The sequence below is a fragment of the Alligator sinensis genome, unplaced genomic scaffold, assembly GCF_000455745.1.
Source record: "Alligator sinensis unplaced genomic scaffold, ASM45574v1 scaffold312_1, whole genome shotgun sequence".
NCBI lineage: Eukaryota > Metazoa > Chordata > Crocodylia > Alligatoridae > Alligator > Alligator sinensis.
The window spans coordinates 1644171-1663867 of record NW_005842029.1 but is presented as its reverse complement, the minus strand read 5'-3'; the positions used below and the strand labels follow the sequence as shown (position 1 = coordinate 1663867).

At 41.7% G+C, this 19697-nt stretch overlaps 2 protein-coding genes across 5 annotated transcripts in view; one reads left to right on the top strand and one right to left on the bottom strand.

Annotated features, from left to right (window-relative positions):
- AMELX (amelogenin X-linked) overlaps positions 1-10858 on the top strand; it is a 16900-nt gene extending 6042 nt beyond the window's left edge. The window contains exons 1-7 of one of the 2 annotated variants that reach the window (XM_025202550.1): positions 382-462; positions 3775-3943; positions 5507-5579; positions 6178-6225; positions 7706-7750; positions 8416-8862; positions 10707-10858. In XM_025202550.1, coding sequence (XP_025058335.1) covers positions 5526-5579; positions 6178-6225; positions 7706-7750; positions 8416-8862; positions 10707-10712 — 600 coding nt within the window. In that variant the 5' untranslated portion in view covers positions 382-462; positions 3775-3943; positions 5507-5525 and the 3' untranslated portion in view covers positions 10713-10858. Of the gene's footprint in view, positions 1-381; positions 463-3774; positions 3944-5506; positions 5580-6177; positions 6226-7705; positions 7751-8415; positions 8863-10706 lie in introns of those variants that run through there. The other variant, XM_006022309.2, reaches the window with a different exon arrangement.
- ARHGAP6 (Rho GTPase activating protein 6) overlaps positions 1-19697 on the bottom strand; it is a 575699-nt gene that overhangs the window by 166862 nt on the left and 389140 nt on the right. The gene's annotated exons all lie outside the window — the stretch shown is intronic.

The following is a 19697-nucleotide window of genomic DNA, read 5'->3' as shown; positions in this document are numbered from 1 at the left end:
TTCCCTACTCCCAGAGGAACAGATCCTGCTGGGAAAAAAAGACACTAATGTTTCCTCCTACCACTTACTGAGTCAGAAGTGGAGCTGATCTGAATATCCCGTGGGGAGCAGCTGTTACTGCTGGATACCCTCATATCCCCTCACATAAGGAGCAAATGGGGATCAGCTTCTCTCCAGATAAAACAAACACTGAATGTCTCCCGGGACAAAGCCTTTTTTATCCTGAGATTCTAGATGTCCAACTTGAAGTATCTGTGCAGTATACAAGATAACACTTTTTCCTGGGACAATCACAGCTAATTCAAGTTAACTGCCATTCACTCCAGGGACAAGTTGTCTGTGTGAAGGCTATGCCACTTCTAGGTTTTGACTTGGATAAATCAGAACTGACTCTAGTGCAACATTTTGCTTTTACCCTTAACATCTGAAGTCTCAGAAATGAAAGAGAATAAGCAGCTTGTGGTACGTAAGGACTTTCTTTTAAGTTTAGGAATGTTGGCAGTTTCTTCTTGTTGCTGATTTTGCCGTCAACTAATGCAGATGAGCATTTTTCGCTCCATGTTTTTACCACAGCTAATTACCATCTAACCAAACTACCATCCATCTGCATCTTGTCTCACTTGTATATTGGAGAAAATTGCTCTCAACATCTAATTATGGAATGCTTGCAAAACGTTGAAATTACAAGCTACATAAAACCACTAGGTTGGTTTACATTGCTATTGCATTTTCCACTAGTAATGTTAAAAACTATCCGTCACTACTATCCTCCACTCCCACTCCTTCTAGCATGCACTGCTAGGTTTCAAGAATCTCTATGTGGTCTGTCTGAATAAAAATGTTCATATTGCACTTCCAGATGGTGAAAACTACTACAGTATATCAGACAGATGCATTTTTCTTTTGGCTTCCACATTTTTTCCTTCAGCAAAATTTGGCTTTGGTCAAGTAGTTGGGTGTCTGAATAGTTCAGCCAAGTATCTCCAGCATGCTGCAGTTGTAGAGGTTACCTGATTCAAATGAGGGAAAATGAAAATAATTTTGGCTATGGAGTAATGAACTGGGTCTTTGGCTGTGGTCCTGCTCCTGAACATGTCCCTTAGGGGAATTTATAATAGTGTAATATATATAATATTTATGCTTAGCAAAACTTCTTATGACTTTTAGAAACAGAGTGCCTAGACAGGTGGCTAGGCACTCTGGTGTTATTTTTTTGGATTATAAACAATTTTTTAAATGATAAGTTTTAATCAACATATTTGTTCTACAGGTGTCTAATCCTACTAACATAGAAGTTTGTAGCTAAAACCCTGTTAATTTCATTTAGGGTAAGAAAATAATCAAATCAAATAATCTATCGTGTCAGCTACATTTGATTATCCCTTATCAATATTATTCCCATGGAGTTAACAGGGGTATGGGAGAAAAAGCTGGATGCTGTTCTTCCAAATGTCACAGAAAACCATCAGCTAAATTGTAATTACTAGGGATCCCGGTTTCCCCTGATAAAAAATTGCAAATTCTTTGATAAAAAAATTGAGAATTCTCTGATAAAATACCCCAAATCCGTGATTAAAATGAAAGCCCCCCACCTGCTCCAGCCCCTGCTTGTGCCCCTCACTCCCCACCCCCACAGCCTCCTGGCTATGCTCATGCCTCTTGCCCCCACCCATAGCTGCTGCTACCCTGAGCCCTACTGGAGCGGGCCCCCAACTGCCAAGGCTATGGAGCCAGAGACCCAGGTCTGCACCCCCTGGCCCTGGCAGGAGGTGGTGGCTGCTGCAGTGGAGCAGAGCCTGGCTCCCCTCCCACTGCCTGCTGCAGGCTCAGCCCCCGCTGCTATGTGCGCTCCCGTGGGGGGGCAGGGGGACCCGTGCCCCTCAGATCTGTGCGTGAGGTGGGGGCAGGGGACGCTTGGGCTCCTGCCCTGCTGCTCCCCAACAGGGCCTCCAAAGCCCAGTGGGTGCAACCCAGTGCTGCAGGGCAGAGCAGGACTGCACAGGGATCTCCTTGCTGCTGCGAACTCCAAGCTGCCCTGGCAATGTATCCCCTACATACAACCCCACACCACCACCCTCACTGCTGCTGAATGTGCAGGGGACAACTCACCAGGGCAGCATAGAGTTCGCAGTAGCAAGGAGATCCCTGCATGGCCCTGCTCTTCCCTGCCACACCAAGTTGTGTCTGCTGGACTGTGGAGGCCCTGGGGGAGGGCAGGAGCCTGTGCCTGCAGCAGGCAGCCCACTCTGCCCCCACCCCATACACAGATCTGGGGGGCACGGGTTCCCCCTCCCCCTGGGAGTGCACGCAGTGGTGGAGAGCTGGCCCCACCCTCCCGCCCCCTGGACAAGCTGCCTGCAGTCCCATCCCACTCCCCACTGGGGCCCTGTGGCCACACACTGCAGCTCTGGGCCCCAAGTCCCATGCACTGCCCAGCTGGGCAGCAGCCACAACCCCAGCTCAGTCCCAGCCCTGCCCAATTCCCTCCCACCATCACTATGGGGGCCTCAATCCCCACCCCCCCCCCCCCCGCCACACACACACATACACACACACACACAAACCACTTTCCTGTGGGAGCTGCTTTCGATGCTACCTGGCAGCCATGCATTCGCATGCACATGGCACCCCCTGCCCTCCTCCTGCTCCCCCCCAGCCCCTTGCAAGCTGGAACTCTGCCAGCCTCCAGAGAGCTCAATGCAAAACTGCAAAATCCACAAGTTTTTCTGCTACAATGAGAACTCCGTGATTTCCTCAGGTAAAGGGGGAAATCCATCTTTTACTCTGTTTTTTCCATGGGAAACGGAAAATCCAGATCCCTGCTAACTAGACAGTATTTCTGGTGAAAGAAAACAAGCTGCTTTTTAAAACAAAATTACCTTTTAAAAAGTGAATGAAAAAGATGCATTAAGAAGGTTTATGTGATAGCCTGATTTTGACAGCATTTTCTATGAACACTAATATGCTTCCATAGCTCTCAACAACAGAAAAAAAATCCAAGAGCTAAGGAAATGGGAAAAATAAGTAATAGCATTAAATTTATAAGAAAGGGTTAAAATGATTTAGCAGCAACATAACAACTTCACTGAGGACACTTAGCGAAACTAGAAATAAACCTAGAATTAGAGAATTATACTAACACATTACAGAGATGTGGTCTATGCAGCACCAAAATGTAGCAAGCCTGTGTCTTTCAGTGATGTTCATCCAGTTCCCTATCTAACAAGAAGAAAGTGGACAAAAATGCTGACACAGTAGACATTAATTTGAACTTTATTGATTTTCCACAGGGTCTAATGATGAGGGCCAGTAGTCATACCTCACATTCTGAATGAGCTGTGTCTGCCAGGCCTCTGGGCCCACAATTTGTCACTTGAATTGTCTAATCCCCACTGAACTGTCATGGAGAAGCTTATGCAAAGACCAGAGAGAAGAAGTAGATATGGTGGACTACTCTGTCCAAGTGCCATTTCACCCTAAATTAGAAAAATATAACATTTACTTCTGCTCTCAGCTACCTCCTACTAGAGTTCCTGGCATGACAAAATTTGGCTCAATATTTTCTAATTTAATAAGAAAATTAGAAACAGTTACTGATTACTCCAGCAGAACACAACACTGCTCTTTTTCAAAGGTATTCCAGACCAACCAGTACATACATGCTGTTAATTTGCTTAAATAGCATGCATCACGCATATTCATGTTTTGCTGGAAAGCATATTATTTTGCATAATGAAAGACTGAATGTTCTAATCACAATATTTGGTTCAACAGTGTATTCTGATGGCTGAAACTTCATGACTAGAGAGATTTTTTTCTGGGTGCTGATTGGCTGTTGAAGATAGGAAAATAGTTTAAATAGTGCAGAGTATGAGGCATTCAAAGGTATCAAGACTAACAGACCTTGCACCCTACAGAGAATTTATCTGGAGTACTTCTACAGGTAAACCTGTTTTATTTACAGAATATTATTCTACATTATATTTAAAACTGAATTGTGCTTCTAGACCAGTTCAAATATGTTATTGCTTACCTCATATTTCTTCTGCAATCATACTGTTAACATGTGGCCAAAGATATTCAGAAAAACATGTCTATATGCTACCCTGTTTCTTCTATGATTACTGTTAAAAATTGGTCAAAGAAATACTTCTTAAAGTATCAGTGTAATAGCTTTGTAACATTCCTGGAGTCATGCCACTGTATGTTTCCTGTTTCTTGAGAATTCACTTTTAAGAAAGAAAAAATATCAGAAAAGTTTAAGGTAAGTAGTTTAGAACTGAAGTACTTCAGAATTGAATATTCTTTTACTACTGTTTCAAAACAACATTTGAACCTTAGTTTGTACGGTCTAAGTTAGTACAAGTAAATATTGGTTTTCCAAGTCTAAGCTTTTTAATTCTTCCATCACTGTGGGATGGACATTTAGCATGGTACTTTGCACATGAACAAAAGGCCAGATGTTTAAAGGTACTGTAATCAATGATCGGTAGGTGCCTAAATACTTTTAAAAGCTGACCCAAAGAAGCCACAGTCAGCAGAAAACCTGGGTAAGTAGAAGGATCTTGCTATCCTTTATTAATATGGCCAAATTCAGTCTTCAATGTATTTCCTTTACAACTGAATTTCAGACTTGTTAAACCCTTAAACTGGAGTAGAAACATTTTTAGTGAAAACCCATTTCTTCACTCAAATACAACATATTCTTACTTTGAAAACCTTAATATTGCCTGCTGAGGGAAATACACTGAAAATGTGGTACTGTATTCTGAAGCCAGATGTGTGCTTTGTGCTTCGCATGGTGCAACATGTAACACTCATAATAGAAAAAAGGCTTTAAGATAAATATACAGTGACAGTAGCACATTAAAAAATAATTTGGCCAAAAATAAAATATAAAAAAGCAAACAAGTACATGCTAAAGATGAGGTATTCTAGTGAGGAAATGGATCTATAGACAGCTTTTCAAGAAAGTATTTACACTGTTTTCTTCTCAAAACAACTTAGCCCCACAAGAAGAAAAGATCCTGAATAGATTTCAAATATGTTTCAGATCTTTCCAGTTGCTAAATTCTGTTACTTTTTTTTCTAAAACAAATAAATAAAACTGACCGTACCCACATTCTTTGAGAATCTACTAAATCTGCTTTGGTAAGTCCATCTATGTTATTTTAATTGACATATATAGTTGCTGTGCTTTTAACCAGCATGAACAAGGCTTCAAAGTTACAAGGAACCCCCTTCAAAGATTAGGGAAGTATTGGAGGAGACAGACATAGTTTGAAGAACTATGTTCAATCTCAAAATGAATTCCAGAATCCAAACGCCTTTTATCACTGATATGTTCTTTCCATCCCATACTGAAAAATGAATGACTTAACTTTCTAAACAGACTTGTCCTTGACATCTAAAGATAGTTTATTATAAAGCAGATCCAGATGCTGTCATATTAACATAGTTCTCTTCTAATATTAACCAAGACAATATTTTTTCCCTTTTTTTTCAGGTACTATATTTCGAGAAAGATGGAGGGCTGGATGTTGATCACTTGCCTACTAGGTGCAACATTTGCTATACCAGTGAGTATATATTATAGTTATATTGTAATTCAGTGGCCTATTCCATTAACATATATACAGGACTTATACAAATATAATTATAAACTTCCCAAAATGAATCATTATTTGCTTAAATTTAGTTAAACAATTTGATAAGTATTAATGCTATTAATGCGATTTTCAGAATGAAAAGCCACTAGGAATAAACTGTTAATATAAATTACCAGTTTACCAGGGCCCTCAGCCCAAGGATATGGATTTCTTTCCCAACCTCTCAAAACCCTAAACCCTAAAAGTTTGGAAGCTTCATGTAAAAATAAGCCATTTGAGCTTGATTTTAGATAGAAGGCAACTTTAGAAAAGTACAAATTAGGCACATGTTTAAGTAGTTTAATTGATTTCCATAGGTCTACTTATGTGCCTGAAGGCTTCGTTGAACTGTAGACATAATGATTTAGCACTAGCTCTGAAGCAAATCTATCACTGGCCATAGGCATTTAATAATTTCAAGGATTTGGTTTCTAGGCTGTTACTAATATAAAGCAGATCACAAGAATTGTGTTAATAAATTACAGAAAGCAAATGAAACAGACACATATTGCAATTTTGTTTTTAACAGTTGCCTCCCCATCCACATCATCCTGGTTATGTCAACTTCAGTTATGAGGTAAAACATTTTTACCTTTCCTATTGTATGCATTCACTTTCCAAGATACATGGTAAGGACTGATACAATACTGCAGTTACACTGGCATAAAACTAAAGTAATGCAATGTTGCATATAGCCCACTAGGTCTCCAGACTGTATTTGCTACAAAATGTGCTTTGCATTAACTGAACTAAATCAAATCTAAACAAGTGTTCAAATACTAGTAGTAATGTCACCCAGGAAGGACATCCAAAGAATGGAAGTTCATGTAGTAGTGATATTTCTTGTTTTGCTATCTATATTCAACAAAAAACATGTTTTCCTAATAGTAACTGACACTCATGCATTGCATTCAGAGAGTTCAACACTCTTTAAGCAGTTAGTATTCTTTATATAAAGGAAGAAAAAAAAACTAAATTAATCTCTTAGCACTAAAGAGTAGTATTTTGTTCTTGTGTGTACAGCAACATCAAAACTTTTGAAAAGGGGGATCTTATTCAAGAGAGAATTTGATGCTGTGGTAGGAAAAAGAAAATCACTATTATTGGAAACCGTGATCTCTGAGGGTTTTTTTCTTAAAAGCATAAAAATGTTTGCAATTCCTTTGAGAGCAGCTGGCTTTAGGTTTCAACTTTGCAGGTTGCAACACAAAAATAGGCTGTGGATGCAGACTCAAAAATAGAGTTGGCTAAAATGCAGGATTTCCAGCTTGAGATAAATTTTGGGCGGGGTTTTGTTGTTGTTTAGCTTATGTCTGAATCAAACCCAGGTGCTGTGGCAACCTTGCCTTTGATTCACTAAAAATTGTTAAACCTGTTGTGCTTGGTTGAAACATTTCACATTAGACAAACCAGCATATTTGATGAAACAATGTTTAACCCAAGCATTTCTAACTGTCAGTATTTATAAAGAGTGTTCAGAATACATAGGGGTGCGTCTACATGAGACATTTACTGTGGAGTTGACTAATTAGCTCCACAGTAAACATCTGTGCATCTACATGTACAGAGATATTAGGCTGGAGTAATACACAGCAATGCACATGTAGACAGTGACATGGCTGTCACGGGCATGAGGGCTGCCTGCCCCCCAGTCCCACACTGGAGCACCTTCATGCCCCAGTCATCCCCTCCACAGTACACTGTGCTGGATCAGAGCAGCCCCAAGCTGGCAGGTTGACCCCCTGGACTTCCTGCCAGCAAAGGGCTGCTCTGACCCAACTCAACATGGTGTGGTCTTGGGCACATGTTCAAATGGCACGCCAAAGAGCAATAAACTCTGGCACTTACTGAGCTGGAGTTTATTGCTCTGTATTAATTGCACATGTAGATTTGCCCATAGTGTATTTAAATCTGTATCTACAAAATGACTTCATCCTTAGCAATGGGGCAAAATGACAACACTACACTTATTAGACAACTTAATTTACTCTCTCTGGCTAGAAGAGGGCTTTATATCACCTAAAATACTGATGTATTGTTCTTTTTTTTCCCTGAAGGTGTTAACACCTTTGAAATGGTACCAGAGCCTGATGAGACAACCGGTAAACATATCTTAACTATCATCTATTTTTTCTACAATTTACCATCTGCAAAAACCCTATCAAATGCAGATTTTGACAAACATAGTAGCTGCCTATACATACTTATAGATATATATGCACGTTACTAATACAGTCAGCCAAAATTTAGAGAGCTTGCAGATGCTACTTGAAAACACACTGGAACTAGTTGTGCCCTATACCTTTGTGGGTATGAAAGTCAGGAGGAAGCTAAGCATATGGAAGTTTCTGTGCATGTGGAATAGACAACTTTACATAGTTAGCACTGCTTAAGGCTCTGGTCACGATGTGGCTATGAAACAGAAGTGAGCCACTACCTTTGCATTAGTTAGCACAGCTCACAAGAGACAGACAACAGCAACAAATGGCAAACTCGCTCCTCTTAACACACCCAAAAGGAAGGAATGTAAGTTTTTAGTCTGAATTTTTTAAGTGTATAATTCTTTTCTACAAAGGCTGGAGAGATGTAGACGATGCATTAGCAAGGAATACGTTCTTTGGGACAGAGACTTTAATTTATGTGTGGATAGAGCCTTGCACAATGGCTTCTGCACCCGACTGGTCTCCTGGTGCCACAACATGTAAATATTAAATAATAACTGAGAATGCTAAGAATGTCATAGAACTAACTGTTTTTCTCCCTGTAGTATTCATCCTATGGGTATGAACCAATGGGAGGATGGCTACACCAGCCAATGTTACCAATAGCCCAACAGCATCCACCCATCCAGACTCTCACACCTCACCACCAGATCCCCTTCCTGTCACCCCAGCATCCGCTGATGCAAATGCCAGGTCCACATCAAATGATGCCTATACCACAGCAACAACCAAGCCTACAAATGCCAGTCCAAGAGCCAGTCCAACCACAGGCAGGTGAACATCCAAGCCCACCACTGCAGCCCCAACAACCTGGGCATCCGAATCCACCGATGCAGCCTCAGCTACCTGGGAGTCCACACCCACCAATGCAGCCCCAGCAGCCTGGGATTCCAAACCCACCAATGTACCCAATGCAGCCATTGCCACCACTGCTGCCGGACATGCCACTAGAACCATGGCGGCCAATGGACAAGACCAAGCAAGAGGAAATAGTAAGAAGGCATATTTTAAATCATTAAAAACAGAATGAGTGTGTGTGTGCATGTGTCTGTGTAGGCATACATGCACAAGTAAGTCTTTATGTGTATGTAAAACTAGCAATGCAACACATACACAAAAGCACGCTAATGTGATACTTCAAAAATTAACAAAGGTGAACATCTGAATATTACTGAAAATAAAAGAATGTGTGGAAGGGAGTGGGAAGTAGAGAGAGAGGGGGAAATACCTGTTGCTGTGCACAGCCCTATAGTGTCATCAAATTTGGGTACCATATAGGTGGAGGTGACCTCTGTGATAAACAGGGTAAGGTAAGAAGTAGGTTTACATGGTGATGTAGTGTCTATTGGCATTGATTTAGATCTGTGGGGTTTTCTTCTGATGAAGACAAAATTGAATGATGCAGATATCTCAAATAAAAACTGACAATGCCTTTCTGCAAAATAGATGATGGTGGGGGGTTAGCTGTCATTTGTTACAGACAATGTAGTTTAGGAACATTTCACACAAATTTAATTGGTTTTGGGTGACATTTGTTGTTTTCTCCCACTACAGGTACTGAGTTGCTAAGACAGGTCCCTAAGTTGCTTTAAGTATAAATATGTACAGCTCAGAAAGAGAGAGAAATAATTAGAACTATAATAGGTCTTTATCTATAAAAATGGCCTAAAATAACATTTCTAGATATAAAAATTATCATGGCTTTTAAGTCTGTTTCGATTTGGAGAGAAAGAAGCAAGCACAAAAAGAAAAATCTCCTAGAAGCTGTCCAGTAAGTTTGTCAGAATGAGAACTCAGGATAGTAATGGAAATAGCAATGTAAACTTAAACTATAGCTGTCACTGCTAGCTAAAAGTATAATATTAATCTAAAAAGAGTCAGTCATTACATGATGATTGATGCTGTGATGATATTTAGCATTCTTTTCTTCCCTTGTTGCCTGTGAAAATTTTACATCCATAACTTCTGTTAAAAGAATTGTGAAAAGAAACCTTTTAGCAATGGACATAAGACCTGACTCCTAAAAATTCAAACTCTGTCTGAACATAATGTCAGTAAAATCTATGTTGAATTGGAAGCAAGTCAAATGTCAGACGAAGGCCTCATATATTCACAGTTGTACCAGTTAATGAAAATTGTTTTTAAAAAGGTTATCTAGTTAGACAAATACAAATCATGTGCGTTCACAAGATGGCTTGTACTGGTTTACCATGTTTTCAGTGTTTAAAGAAATTGTAAACTAAACTAGGCTAGCTTCTGTGCATAAGGATAGATCATATCCATAGAACCATAAAATATGCCATACCAGACAGAGGCTATCCTGCCAATGTCTGGCGATGTTAAATGGTGTTTCAGAGAGAACGCAGTGTTTCAGGGAAAAACAAAGATATCCCATTGTACAGCTAACAAATTGTGCAATGCTATACAAGGGTAAGGATATAATCTCCAAGACCTTGTATCATGCATGAAAATGTAAACAAACTGACAGCATAGCCTTTGTTACAGATATAGTTCATAACATATTAGCATATTTAAAAAAATCATTCAATACAGTGAAGTTTCCTTACTACTTCAGAAGCAAAGTCTGAAAGAAGCAAAAACTGAAAGGCACCGCAGTCGCATCAGTTTAGTTCACAGATTTAGGTGATTAACAAATTTGCAAGTTTTTGCTATTTTTATACATACCATTTATTAATTCTTTTATACCAAGAAATAAAAGGAGTTCAAAGTCATATCTTATCACTGGTTTACCAGGCAAAATACAAATTCTACCACCATGGTTTGAGAGTTCTGCATGAGGCTGGTTTTAATGTAGTTCTTTTCCCTTTTCTTTCAGGATTAAAGAAACCAGGAAATCAGAAAAGAGAGAAAGTATTCTAGGCATTCTCACTTGCTTTCAAGAATCCATCATTCCACTGGAGTCAGTGGTATGTCCTTCCATTAACTCTTCTTATTAGTGAACGCTATAGCTAAAGAAAAACAAAAACAACTAGCAAATAAAAATGTTTAAAAAAAATTAAACCCTATTGTGTCTTTGTGTTGAAGCTGGACCATAAGAGTTGTGGCTCATTAGATACACTTTTATGTTAATAGTAATGTAAATATCAGGTGTGTCTCTTGGTCCCTTGCTTATAAAAAATGTAGTGCCGACTAGAGCCCCATACAGGACTGTGTCTTTAATCCTGCCCCTCACAGAAACCTTTCCCACTCCTGCCTACCCCTAAAAAATGTTCTTTTCTTTTTTCCTGTTCTTGCCCACAACATCTTAAATCCAAGTACCTCCCACACAGGGACAAGACTTTTGAAATAAGAAAACAATGTTTCTTCCCTCAAGCTATTTTTTCTCACCCAATCCTGCTTGCAACACCACGTCCTAGCACTGTCAGTGGGTCATGGCAGCAAACCACTCTTACTGCAAGGCTCTTGTGCAGTCTAAACAACACCTAGAAAAATTATGTTTCTAATTAGAAAAGAAGGTTCAGCGCTTCAGCTTACATAAAATGACCCTGGAACTTACATTCCTAAATAAGCAGGGATGCATATCATAGACACTGTGAACAGCCTTCAGAGGAATTTGAACTATACTGAGAAACTTTATCCAGAGAGAAACTGATTCACATTGCTAGAAGGTAAACTGAGCTTCCGTTTTTTTAAAAAGACAGCATGAAGGCTGAAACTGGGAACCAAATCTTTGGGAGCTGCTTTATAGTTTTGTTTTTGCAAATGATCTGAACAATCAAAGCCAGATCACAGTCAAGAATAATATGCATTTCTGAATTGGCTTTTTTCCTGGTATAATCAAGGTGTAAGGAGGAAAATCATTTACTTAAAAATACTGGCTTCGCTCACTTTTCTGTTTAATATTAGAGTATGATGTACTAATGCTTCAGATATACATGGCAACTAAAATATTAAAAGACACATTCACAAAATGGATAAATGATCTTTTAAATCCAATTATCTTTACATATCTTTTATCTTTTGATGATTTTAGCAAAGTCTTTTAGCATTTGGTTCATTTCTTGAAGGTCCAGCCCTTGGAGGCATTCAATTTAAGCAAACATCTTAGCTTTTATTAAAAAATAAAGGAGCTTTAGTTTTAAAGGTTGTGGACAAAAGATCAAAAATTCCACTGAACTCAACAGCAGGAGTTATACAAAAACCAGTTTCAAAACAGCTGAAACTGGTTTAAGATAAACCTGGTTGAATGTAGTATCAGACTTGACTAATTTAGGTAAACTGGTTTATGAAACTTCTGTCCCAGACTCCTTCCTGGTTCAGGTTAAATCACAGTTCCCCCGCATCCCAGCATGCTTTCCACCCATGGACAGGGCTGTGCCGTCTGCTCCAGAAAGCAGGGCTGCCCCACCCCTCTGCTCCCTAACTGGAGCAATGACGGCTCACTCACTGGCCTCACTGGCTGGATCACTGGCCGTCTCCACCAGGCAAACCTCTGCTGGGGTCTGGGGCCAGGGAAGGGGGTTAAATTTCCCTTCCCCTGAGTATGGAGCTGCCTTGCCCTGTTTACCTAGTGCTGGCTGTGACTGTGGACTATTAATCCCAGAGGCACCTAGAAGCAGGAAGAGGAAATGGTAAGTGACCCTGCACAGTCCTGCTGCTGTGATTCTGGACTGCAAATCCCAGAGACCTCAGGGGCAGCAGGAAGAGTAAGCAAACATACAGCCCAGGCTGCCTATGTGCCAGAGAGCCTAGCGCTCCCCACCCCCAGCTTCTGGCTTGAGCGACTGCAGGCATGTAGCTTCATTTCCTGAATCAAAAGTGAATATCTGTTCATTTGCTTATTGGTTCAATCTTTGCAACTTAAACTAACCTGCAAAGACTGAATCAATGCAACCTCAGGCTTTCTGACTGTCTGTACTTAGCCTTAAGGCCTAAAAAACAGAAGATAAATAAGATCATCAAATTATCATATTCCTCCTCATTATTTTTGGGACCCAACTTGTGATTTTCAAATGTTTCTTGTCTGCAGTAATATGTTATGACCCTTTAAATATAAGCCACAGGGGACATTCTATATAGGGGATTCTAAGTTCTCTGCTAGTCAACACAAGAATGGATACCCATCTTTTTTACTTTTTTCCTCTAAACATGGATAGGAGGTGACAGGGAAAGTGGGGAGAGTTTTCACTTTGCTATTAACCTTCTTAGCAGTATCACATTTTTATGCATTGCATGATACATTTTACAGATGTGTTAGACTCTGTTAGACCCTTCCCCTAAAAGCAGGAAATAAGATGAAAGTATAACTCCAAAAGTTAAAGCACATACAGGCTACTTCCAAGCCAAGAAAAAACAGCTTATCCTCTATCTGTGGCAAAAATATACCTAAGATCTAGCAGAAAGAGGCAGTGCAGCTAGCAAAGAAAGTATGTTCTCTGTCTAAAACTATTACACTTTAGTTCTAGCCCGAGCTCTGTCACCAATTTCCTTCCAGTTTAGGGAAATTCTTTTAACCTCTCTATGCCTGTTTCTTCCTTTGTTAAATGGGAATAATACCATTTGCCTACACGAGGTTTACTGAAAATTAATGAATAACTAAATCTTAACACAATGCACAAGTCTTATGTAATGTTACAAAGGGTTATGTTGAATTTAGTTAGGGTCCAGTCAATAACAACTGACATCAACAGAAAGGCTCCAGTGGGAACAAAATCACTGTGAGAGCCCACTCAGCCAGAGCAGATGAGCACCACCTTGAGCAGATGAGCACCACCCTGAGAGGGAGGGTTAGTGGGGTCTGCAAAGCAGCCTGGGATGCCAAGGGACTGCAACCTAACTCAAGTCACAAGGAGACTTTGTTCAACAGAACTTCTGTACAACAGAACTTCTTTATGTCCTAAATTGCTTAAGTGTGATACTACATTCATCCAGGTCTATCTTAGACCAGGTTCCACAATTTTTAAAATGGTCTATTTGGGCTGAACTTCCGTTTGGTTATGGGTGTAGACTGGTTTCTGATCACTTACAATGATTTACGTGTAATGTCTGTACCTGGCCAAGGTGAACATTTTCAAAGGCACATAGAGTTGTTAAACGCCTAACTCCCACCAATTTGCGTAGCATCTGATTACCATTTATGCCTTTGAAAATCTCTCCTCATACACACTTCAATAGTGACAGAAAGGAGAACAATGAGATCACCTCCAACTATGCTTATGATGATTTTCACCTCCATAACAATGACACCATGAAAAGTTTGTCCTGTTGTTTTAATTGATTGCTTCTGGAATCTGCAGTCATGTACTCATCAACTTCTTCCTCCCCCTTCCCATCACTCTAGATTCCCAAATCCCAACAGACACAAAATTACATTTCTAGCTCCTTCACACACATCAAATCTATGCTTAAACAACTGCATGAGCTTCGCATTTATTTCAGACTAGAACTCACACCCCAATTTTAAACCCCTACATGAATTTGCTAGACACCTTAGCCTACCAAATGTTCATGAATACATGTATCCTACGTGCAGACCACATATTTGCATGTGACAGCCCAGCTGAGGAGGCAGCAGCTAATACACTTTTTCAGCAGCTGGGCAGACCAGTTGCATTCTGCTTCACTCCTTCCTCCTGACAAAAAAAGCCACTGCTGACTAGTACAGAAAAGAGTTAGGCTATAAATACACTGCCCTTTGGGAGAGGGAGACTTCCTGAAACCAAAACCAAGCTGAGCAGTGTCCAAGAGGAGCCTATTTCCTGTTGCTACAGAAGATGAGTAAAGAGATAGAGACTATGGAAAAGAGGAGATAAAAAGATCTGGGATGAAAAGCAATGACAGTAGGACTGAGGGAGAGGACAAAAATGGAATCTGGGGAAGGCCCTATTGGATTGCAGAGGGGTTTCAATACTAAAACTTTGGGACCTGACAGTAACAGAAGTGGAGGCGGCTGAACAGGGTAATAGAAGACTGGTACGTGTGATTTTGAAGATAGAGAGAAACACTCTGAAGGAGGGAAAGAAAGCAAGCATGGAATGGTAGGTGAAAATATGGGGTAGTGAAGAGAATGTAGCAGTGCAATTAAAAAAGGGAAGAAAAGATCATAAAAGGGAGAATTTAAACAAATGCAGGTGAGACATACTGAAATTAATCTTGGGCAGCAAAGCACTGAGGGGTTCCCCTGAGAACATTGTCTTTTTCCACTTCCTTCCTGCTCTTTTAGTTCACCTGGAATCACCCTCCATCTCACAATGCCAGCTGGAACTCGAGGGCATAAAGGCTTGGACTAATAAATGAGGAATGGGATGGAAGCGTGCCCTTCTGCTTGCCCAATACCAATGACTACCAGTCTAGTCTTGCAGATTCCTTGACTTTCTGAGCCTACCAAATCCTTTGTGTCACAAGAGAAGGAAAGCTGCTTGGAGACAGAACAAACCAATTGTTTCCTTTTACTCACAGCAAAATTTTAATGTTCCACGTGCCAAAACACTCAGACCAGAACTTTACTTTGGAAGCAAAACTACTTCACCTAACACGCTAATGCAAGTGCCAAATGCAGTTAATTTATACAGTTATATTTGTTGTCAGCAAATCATACACAGGGGTGGGCAAAATACAGCCCAGATCCAGCCCATGGCAGACTCCATTTCCTGGCAACCCCAGTGGTAACAGCTCCTTCTGGCTGCTGCTGCCTGACCCAGCCTTTCTGTCCAGGCACCCCAGCCCATTCATCCCATAAGCACCACTGGGGCAGGACCTGCACAAACAGGGTGCATGGCTGGGCAGCTGGGATGGGGCCGTGGCAGCGGTGTCTGGGAGCGAGACAGACAGGTGGGACTAGGGAGAACCTGGGATCTTGGGGCAATCATAGGGTGAGGCCAGGCAGAGCTGCGACTCACTGCCCATATGCCTGTGACGGGCGCAGGTTCTGCAGACAGGGCGTGCAGGGAGCAGATCAGCTCTACCCCAAACCCAGCCCTGGCCCTGGATGCAGCTCCTTGCACAGCTCCCAGCTCCATGGAGACCCCGGGATCAGAGGGCTGTGACAGCATAAAGCCAGGGCTGGGCAGAGCCCTGGTTCTGAGGGCATGTGGGGAGTGCATCACAGCTCTGCCCCAGCCCCTCGCTGTCACTGGAGTCCCCATGGAGACTGGTCAGGAGCCGTGCAGGGACCTGCATCCAGGGCCAGGGCTGGAGCCAGGGCAGAGCCACAATCCACTCCCCACACGTCCCTGCCTGTGGAACCCATGCCATTACAGGGGCACCTGGACAGTGGATCACAGCTCTGCCCCAGGCCCTGGACCCAGGCTGCCACCACCCCAAGATCCTGGGGTCTCCTTGACCCCATCCGTCTCACTACTGGATGCCGCTCCCTGCCAGGCCATGGCCCCATCCCAGCTTGGCAGCCACACACTCTGCCTGTGTGGGTCCTGCCCCCAGCAGTGGGTGCAGCGCAGCCAGGCCAAGGTGCATGGGCAGTGGGGCTGGGTCCAACAGTGGCAGCCAGGAGCCACCACTGCCAGAGATGCCAGGAAGTGGAGTCTGGTCGTGGGCCAGATCCAGCATTTTGCCGACCCCTGTCATAACAGGATACAAGTACTCTCAGATCTGAAGTATTAATAAGAATTGCTGCTTACTTCTGGTCAAAATTATCCAGATCAATGAAATTTCCAATAAATTAAGTTCTCCGAGTCCTTCAGAGGGGGGTTACTGACAGCCCTATTTCATAGAGAGGGAAACCCACACAGAGGCCAAGTTCCTCACTTTACGGCACTGGGAAATCACAGCATAATAAGAAACAGAATCCAAGCTTCTCAACTCTCTCCTACTCAAACAACTACTACTCTCCACTGTCACAAAATTACAGTTCTACCGTTATTACCATGATTTCTTTATATTTCATAATTTCCATATAATAAATGCACTGATCCTTCCAATCCAGTCCAAGTACTTGGTCCTCTTCCTTGCAACCCACCTTGGGCCTGATTACTTACCTGACCTCCCTATTCCAAGACACTTAGACACAATAAAACCAATGGTATTTATGACAATGGTGACCAAAACTGGAGGCAAAATTTTAGGGAGCAGAGCTGTTAAAAAGGAAGACTTCTGTCATTAAAATTTGCCAATAAAGGGAACAAAATAAGTCCTGATTCTTCCAGTATACATCAGAAAATTAATTGGTTGTATCTGCAACTATTTATCAAATGTGCCCTCTTCCACGATGCACTTGACATAGCCAGTATCTCACAGTCCTTATGATGCATGCACTCATTCTGTATAGACATACCATAAAGATGTACGGATTTTCACCAAACAAAGTTTTCAGGAGGCTGTATACTACCAATCAGCAATGATAAGACTTACACAGCAGCCTAAAAGAAAAAACAGCTCAAATATTGGTTAAGCGATGAAAATACATCAAAGGAATGCTGATATAGCACTAATGTTTTCATAATTTAAAAGGCATTATTTTTACCATTCAAGAATGCTTGGTCCTTAAGTCATGTCATCTGTGTGGTTGAGGGGAGGGGAGGACAAGAATCAGAAAGTAACAGTTAAATCAAAGCGAAAAACAGCCTGTCAGTGGAACACACTGCTTCAAAAGAACTTAGGAACTATTTCGAGATATGCATCATATTATAAACCCAGTCAACAGGAAGATACTTCTCTTGGAAACATTTCTGGGTTAAGAACAAACAACTGCATTTCAAAGAAACTCAGGGAACAAGCACAAGTTAGAAGTGAGTGACTTCTGTGCACAACTGTATTATTTTACAACAGTTCTAAACTACAGTCTGCTGCAACTATCCCAAAAGTTCAGTCAAGAGTAACAGGCGTGCACTTCCCTCCCAAATGTGCCCACTGTCTTGAGACCTGTGAGGAATAGATCTTTCCTTCAGAGGCCAAGTTCATTCAGTTACAAACCTTTATGCAACCAGTGTGGTTTAAATAAGCTGTAATAGACATGTGAATCACTTTCACAGGTTCTGGGGATTATAATTGATCCAACTATTTCAGCGCTGTCTGTCTTTGATACATATTCATAGAATCATAGGAAGTTAGGTTTGGAAGGGACCTCAGGAGGTCATCTAGTCCAACCCCCTGGTCAAAGTAAGATCATCCCCAACTACATGATCCCAACCAAAGCTTCCTCTAGCCAGGTTTTGAAAGCCTCCAAAGATGAAGCTTCTACCACCTCCTTAGGTAACCTGTTCCAGTGTTTTACTACCCTCTTAGTGAGAAAATTCTTCCTAATAGCTAATCTAAACTTCCCTTGCTGCAACTTGAGACCATTGCTCCTTGTTCATTCAGTTCTTATAATATATTAAGTTACCATAATATTCAGTTACTATAATATCTGAATGCCTTTACAATATCCCTGCAAGCCAGGTGATACTGCCAGACAAAGGCCCAGATCTACAAACTGAGTTGGGCTTGGTGACATTGAGTACGTTACGCCTATTTTTTTTTACATGCGCAGCTCCAAGCATGGAATTCATAAGCCTGAATCAGTCACCACAACAGCCTGCACTGAAGGAGCCTGCATTACCCCATCAACGTAAAAGGTCACAAAACAAGGAGCATTCTAAAATCCCATCTCTTGCTCAGGCCTGCAGTCTTAACTAAAGCTGTTACTGGAATTCACAGCCCCAAACCCTTCCTGGACTTCAGTGCTTAAGTCATCCTTTAAGATACAGACATCCAACTTGTATTTTCTTTCTAAAGCAGCTGTATATTGAGGAGACTGTGGTGCCTGCCTTTGAAGTAATAGTCTAATGATTAGAACACTGCCTCAGGAAGTAGAAAAACAGTATTCTATGCCCTCCTTTGGCCATTTCCCAAAAGAGAGAGCACTGATCACAAAGTTATATAGGCTAGGCTGAGGTAGGGGCATTCTCCAGCCCTTCTCCTGAAGTTGTTTCACGGTGCAGCAAGGAATGCAAAAGGGCCAGGAAGACAATAAACTCAGTAGCCAGTAATAAGAAGACTCCCCTTGGGAAGGTTTCTGGGTTCTAGACTCATTTTAGCTTCAGATACTAAACTGCACATACAGGCTAGGGACAGAAGTTACACATAAACTGATTTAAGTAATCAGAAACTGGTTTAAATCTGTAACAGAACAGAAGCTCAATGCACATCAACTAGTTTCAAAATGGCTAAAGCTGGTTTAAGGTAAACCTGGTTGAATGTAGTATCAGACGTAACTGATTTGGGTCAAACCGGTTTATAAAACTTCTGTCCCAGACTCATTCCTGGTTCCAGATAATCAGAGTCCCCCAGCATCTAGCCATCATAGAGGAAAGTCCAGTTGTCCTCTGTCATCTATTGATATGAAACCAGACGTCTTTATGTCTTCCTTATGTCTCTTGAAGAGAAAAATAAATAGAGGACATAAAGGTGTTGGGTTTCGTATCAATAGAGGACAGAGTAGCAGAAAACCGGAATGCCCTCTATGATGGCCATGCTTCCAGCATCCCATCCCATCCCAGCTGTGCTGTCTGCTCCAGCAGAGAAGAGTTGGGGGAGCAGGAGGGGAGTTGGGGAACGAGGACAGGATAGAGAGGCAGGGACTGCCTCCCTTCCCCAGGCAAACCCTGGCTGGGGTCTGGGTCCAGAGAAAGGAATTGGTGAGATTGGCCAAAGGGGACCCCCCCAACCCCCGGCTGCTGACTGCTTGCTGGGGGGGCATGTGCCCCCCTGACCCAGCAGGCACCAGATGCCCATGGACTGAATCGATTCAGCATCAGGCTTTTTAGCTGTCTGTACTTAGCCACAGAATGATAGGAAGCCATCAGAGATTAGTGCACTACTATAACATGTAATTAACACAAAAATCTCAATAACAGAGCAGCTGTATTCTGCC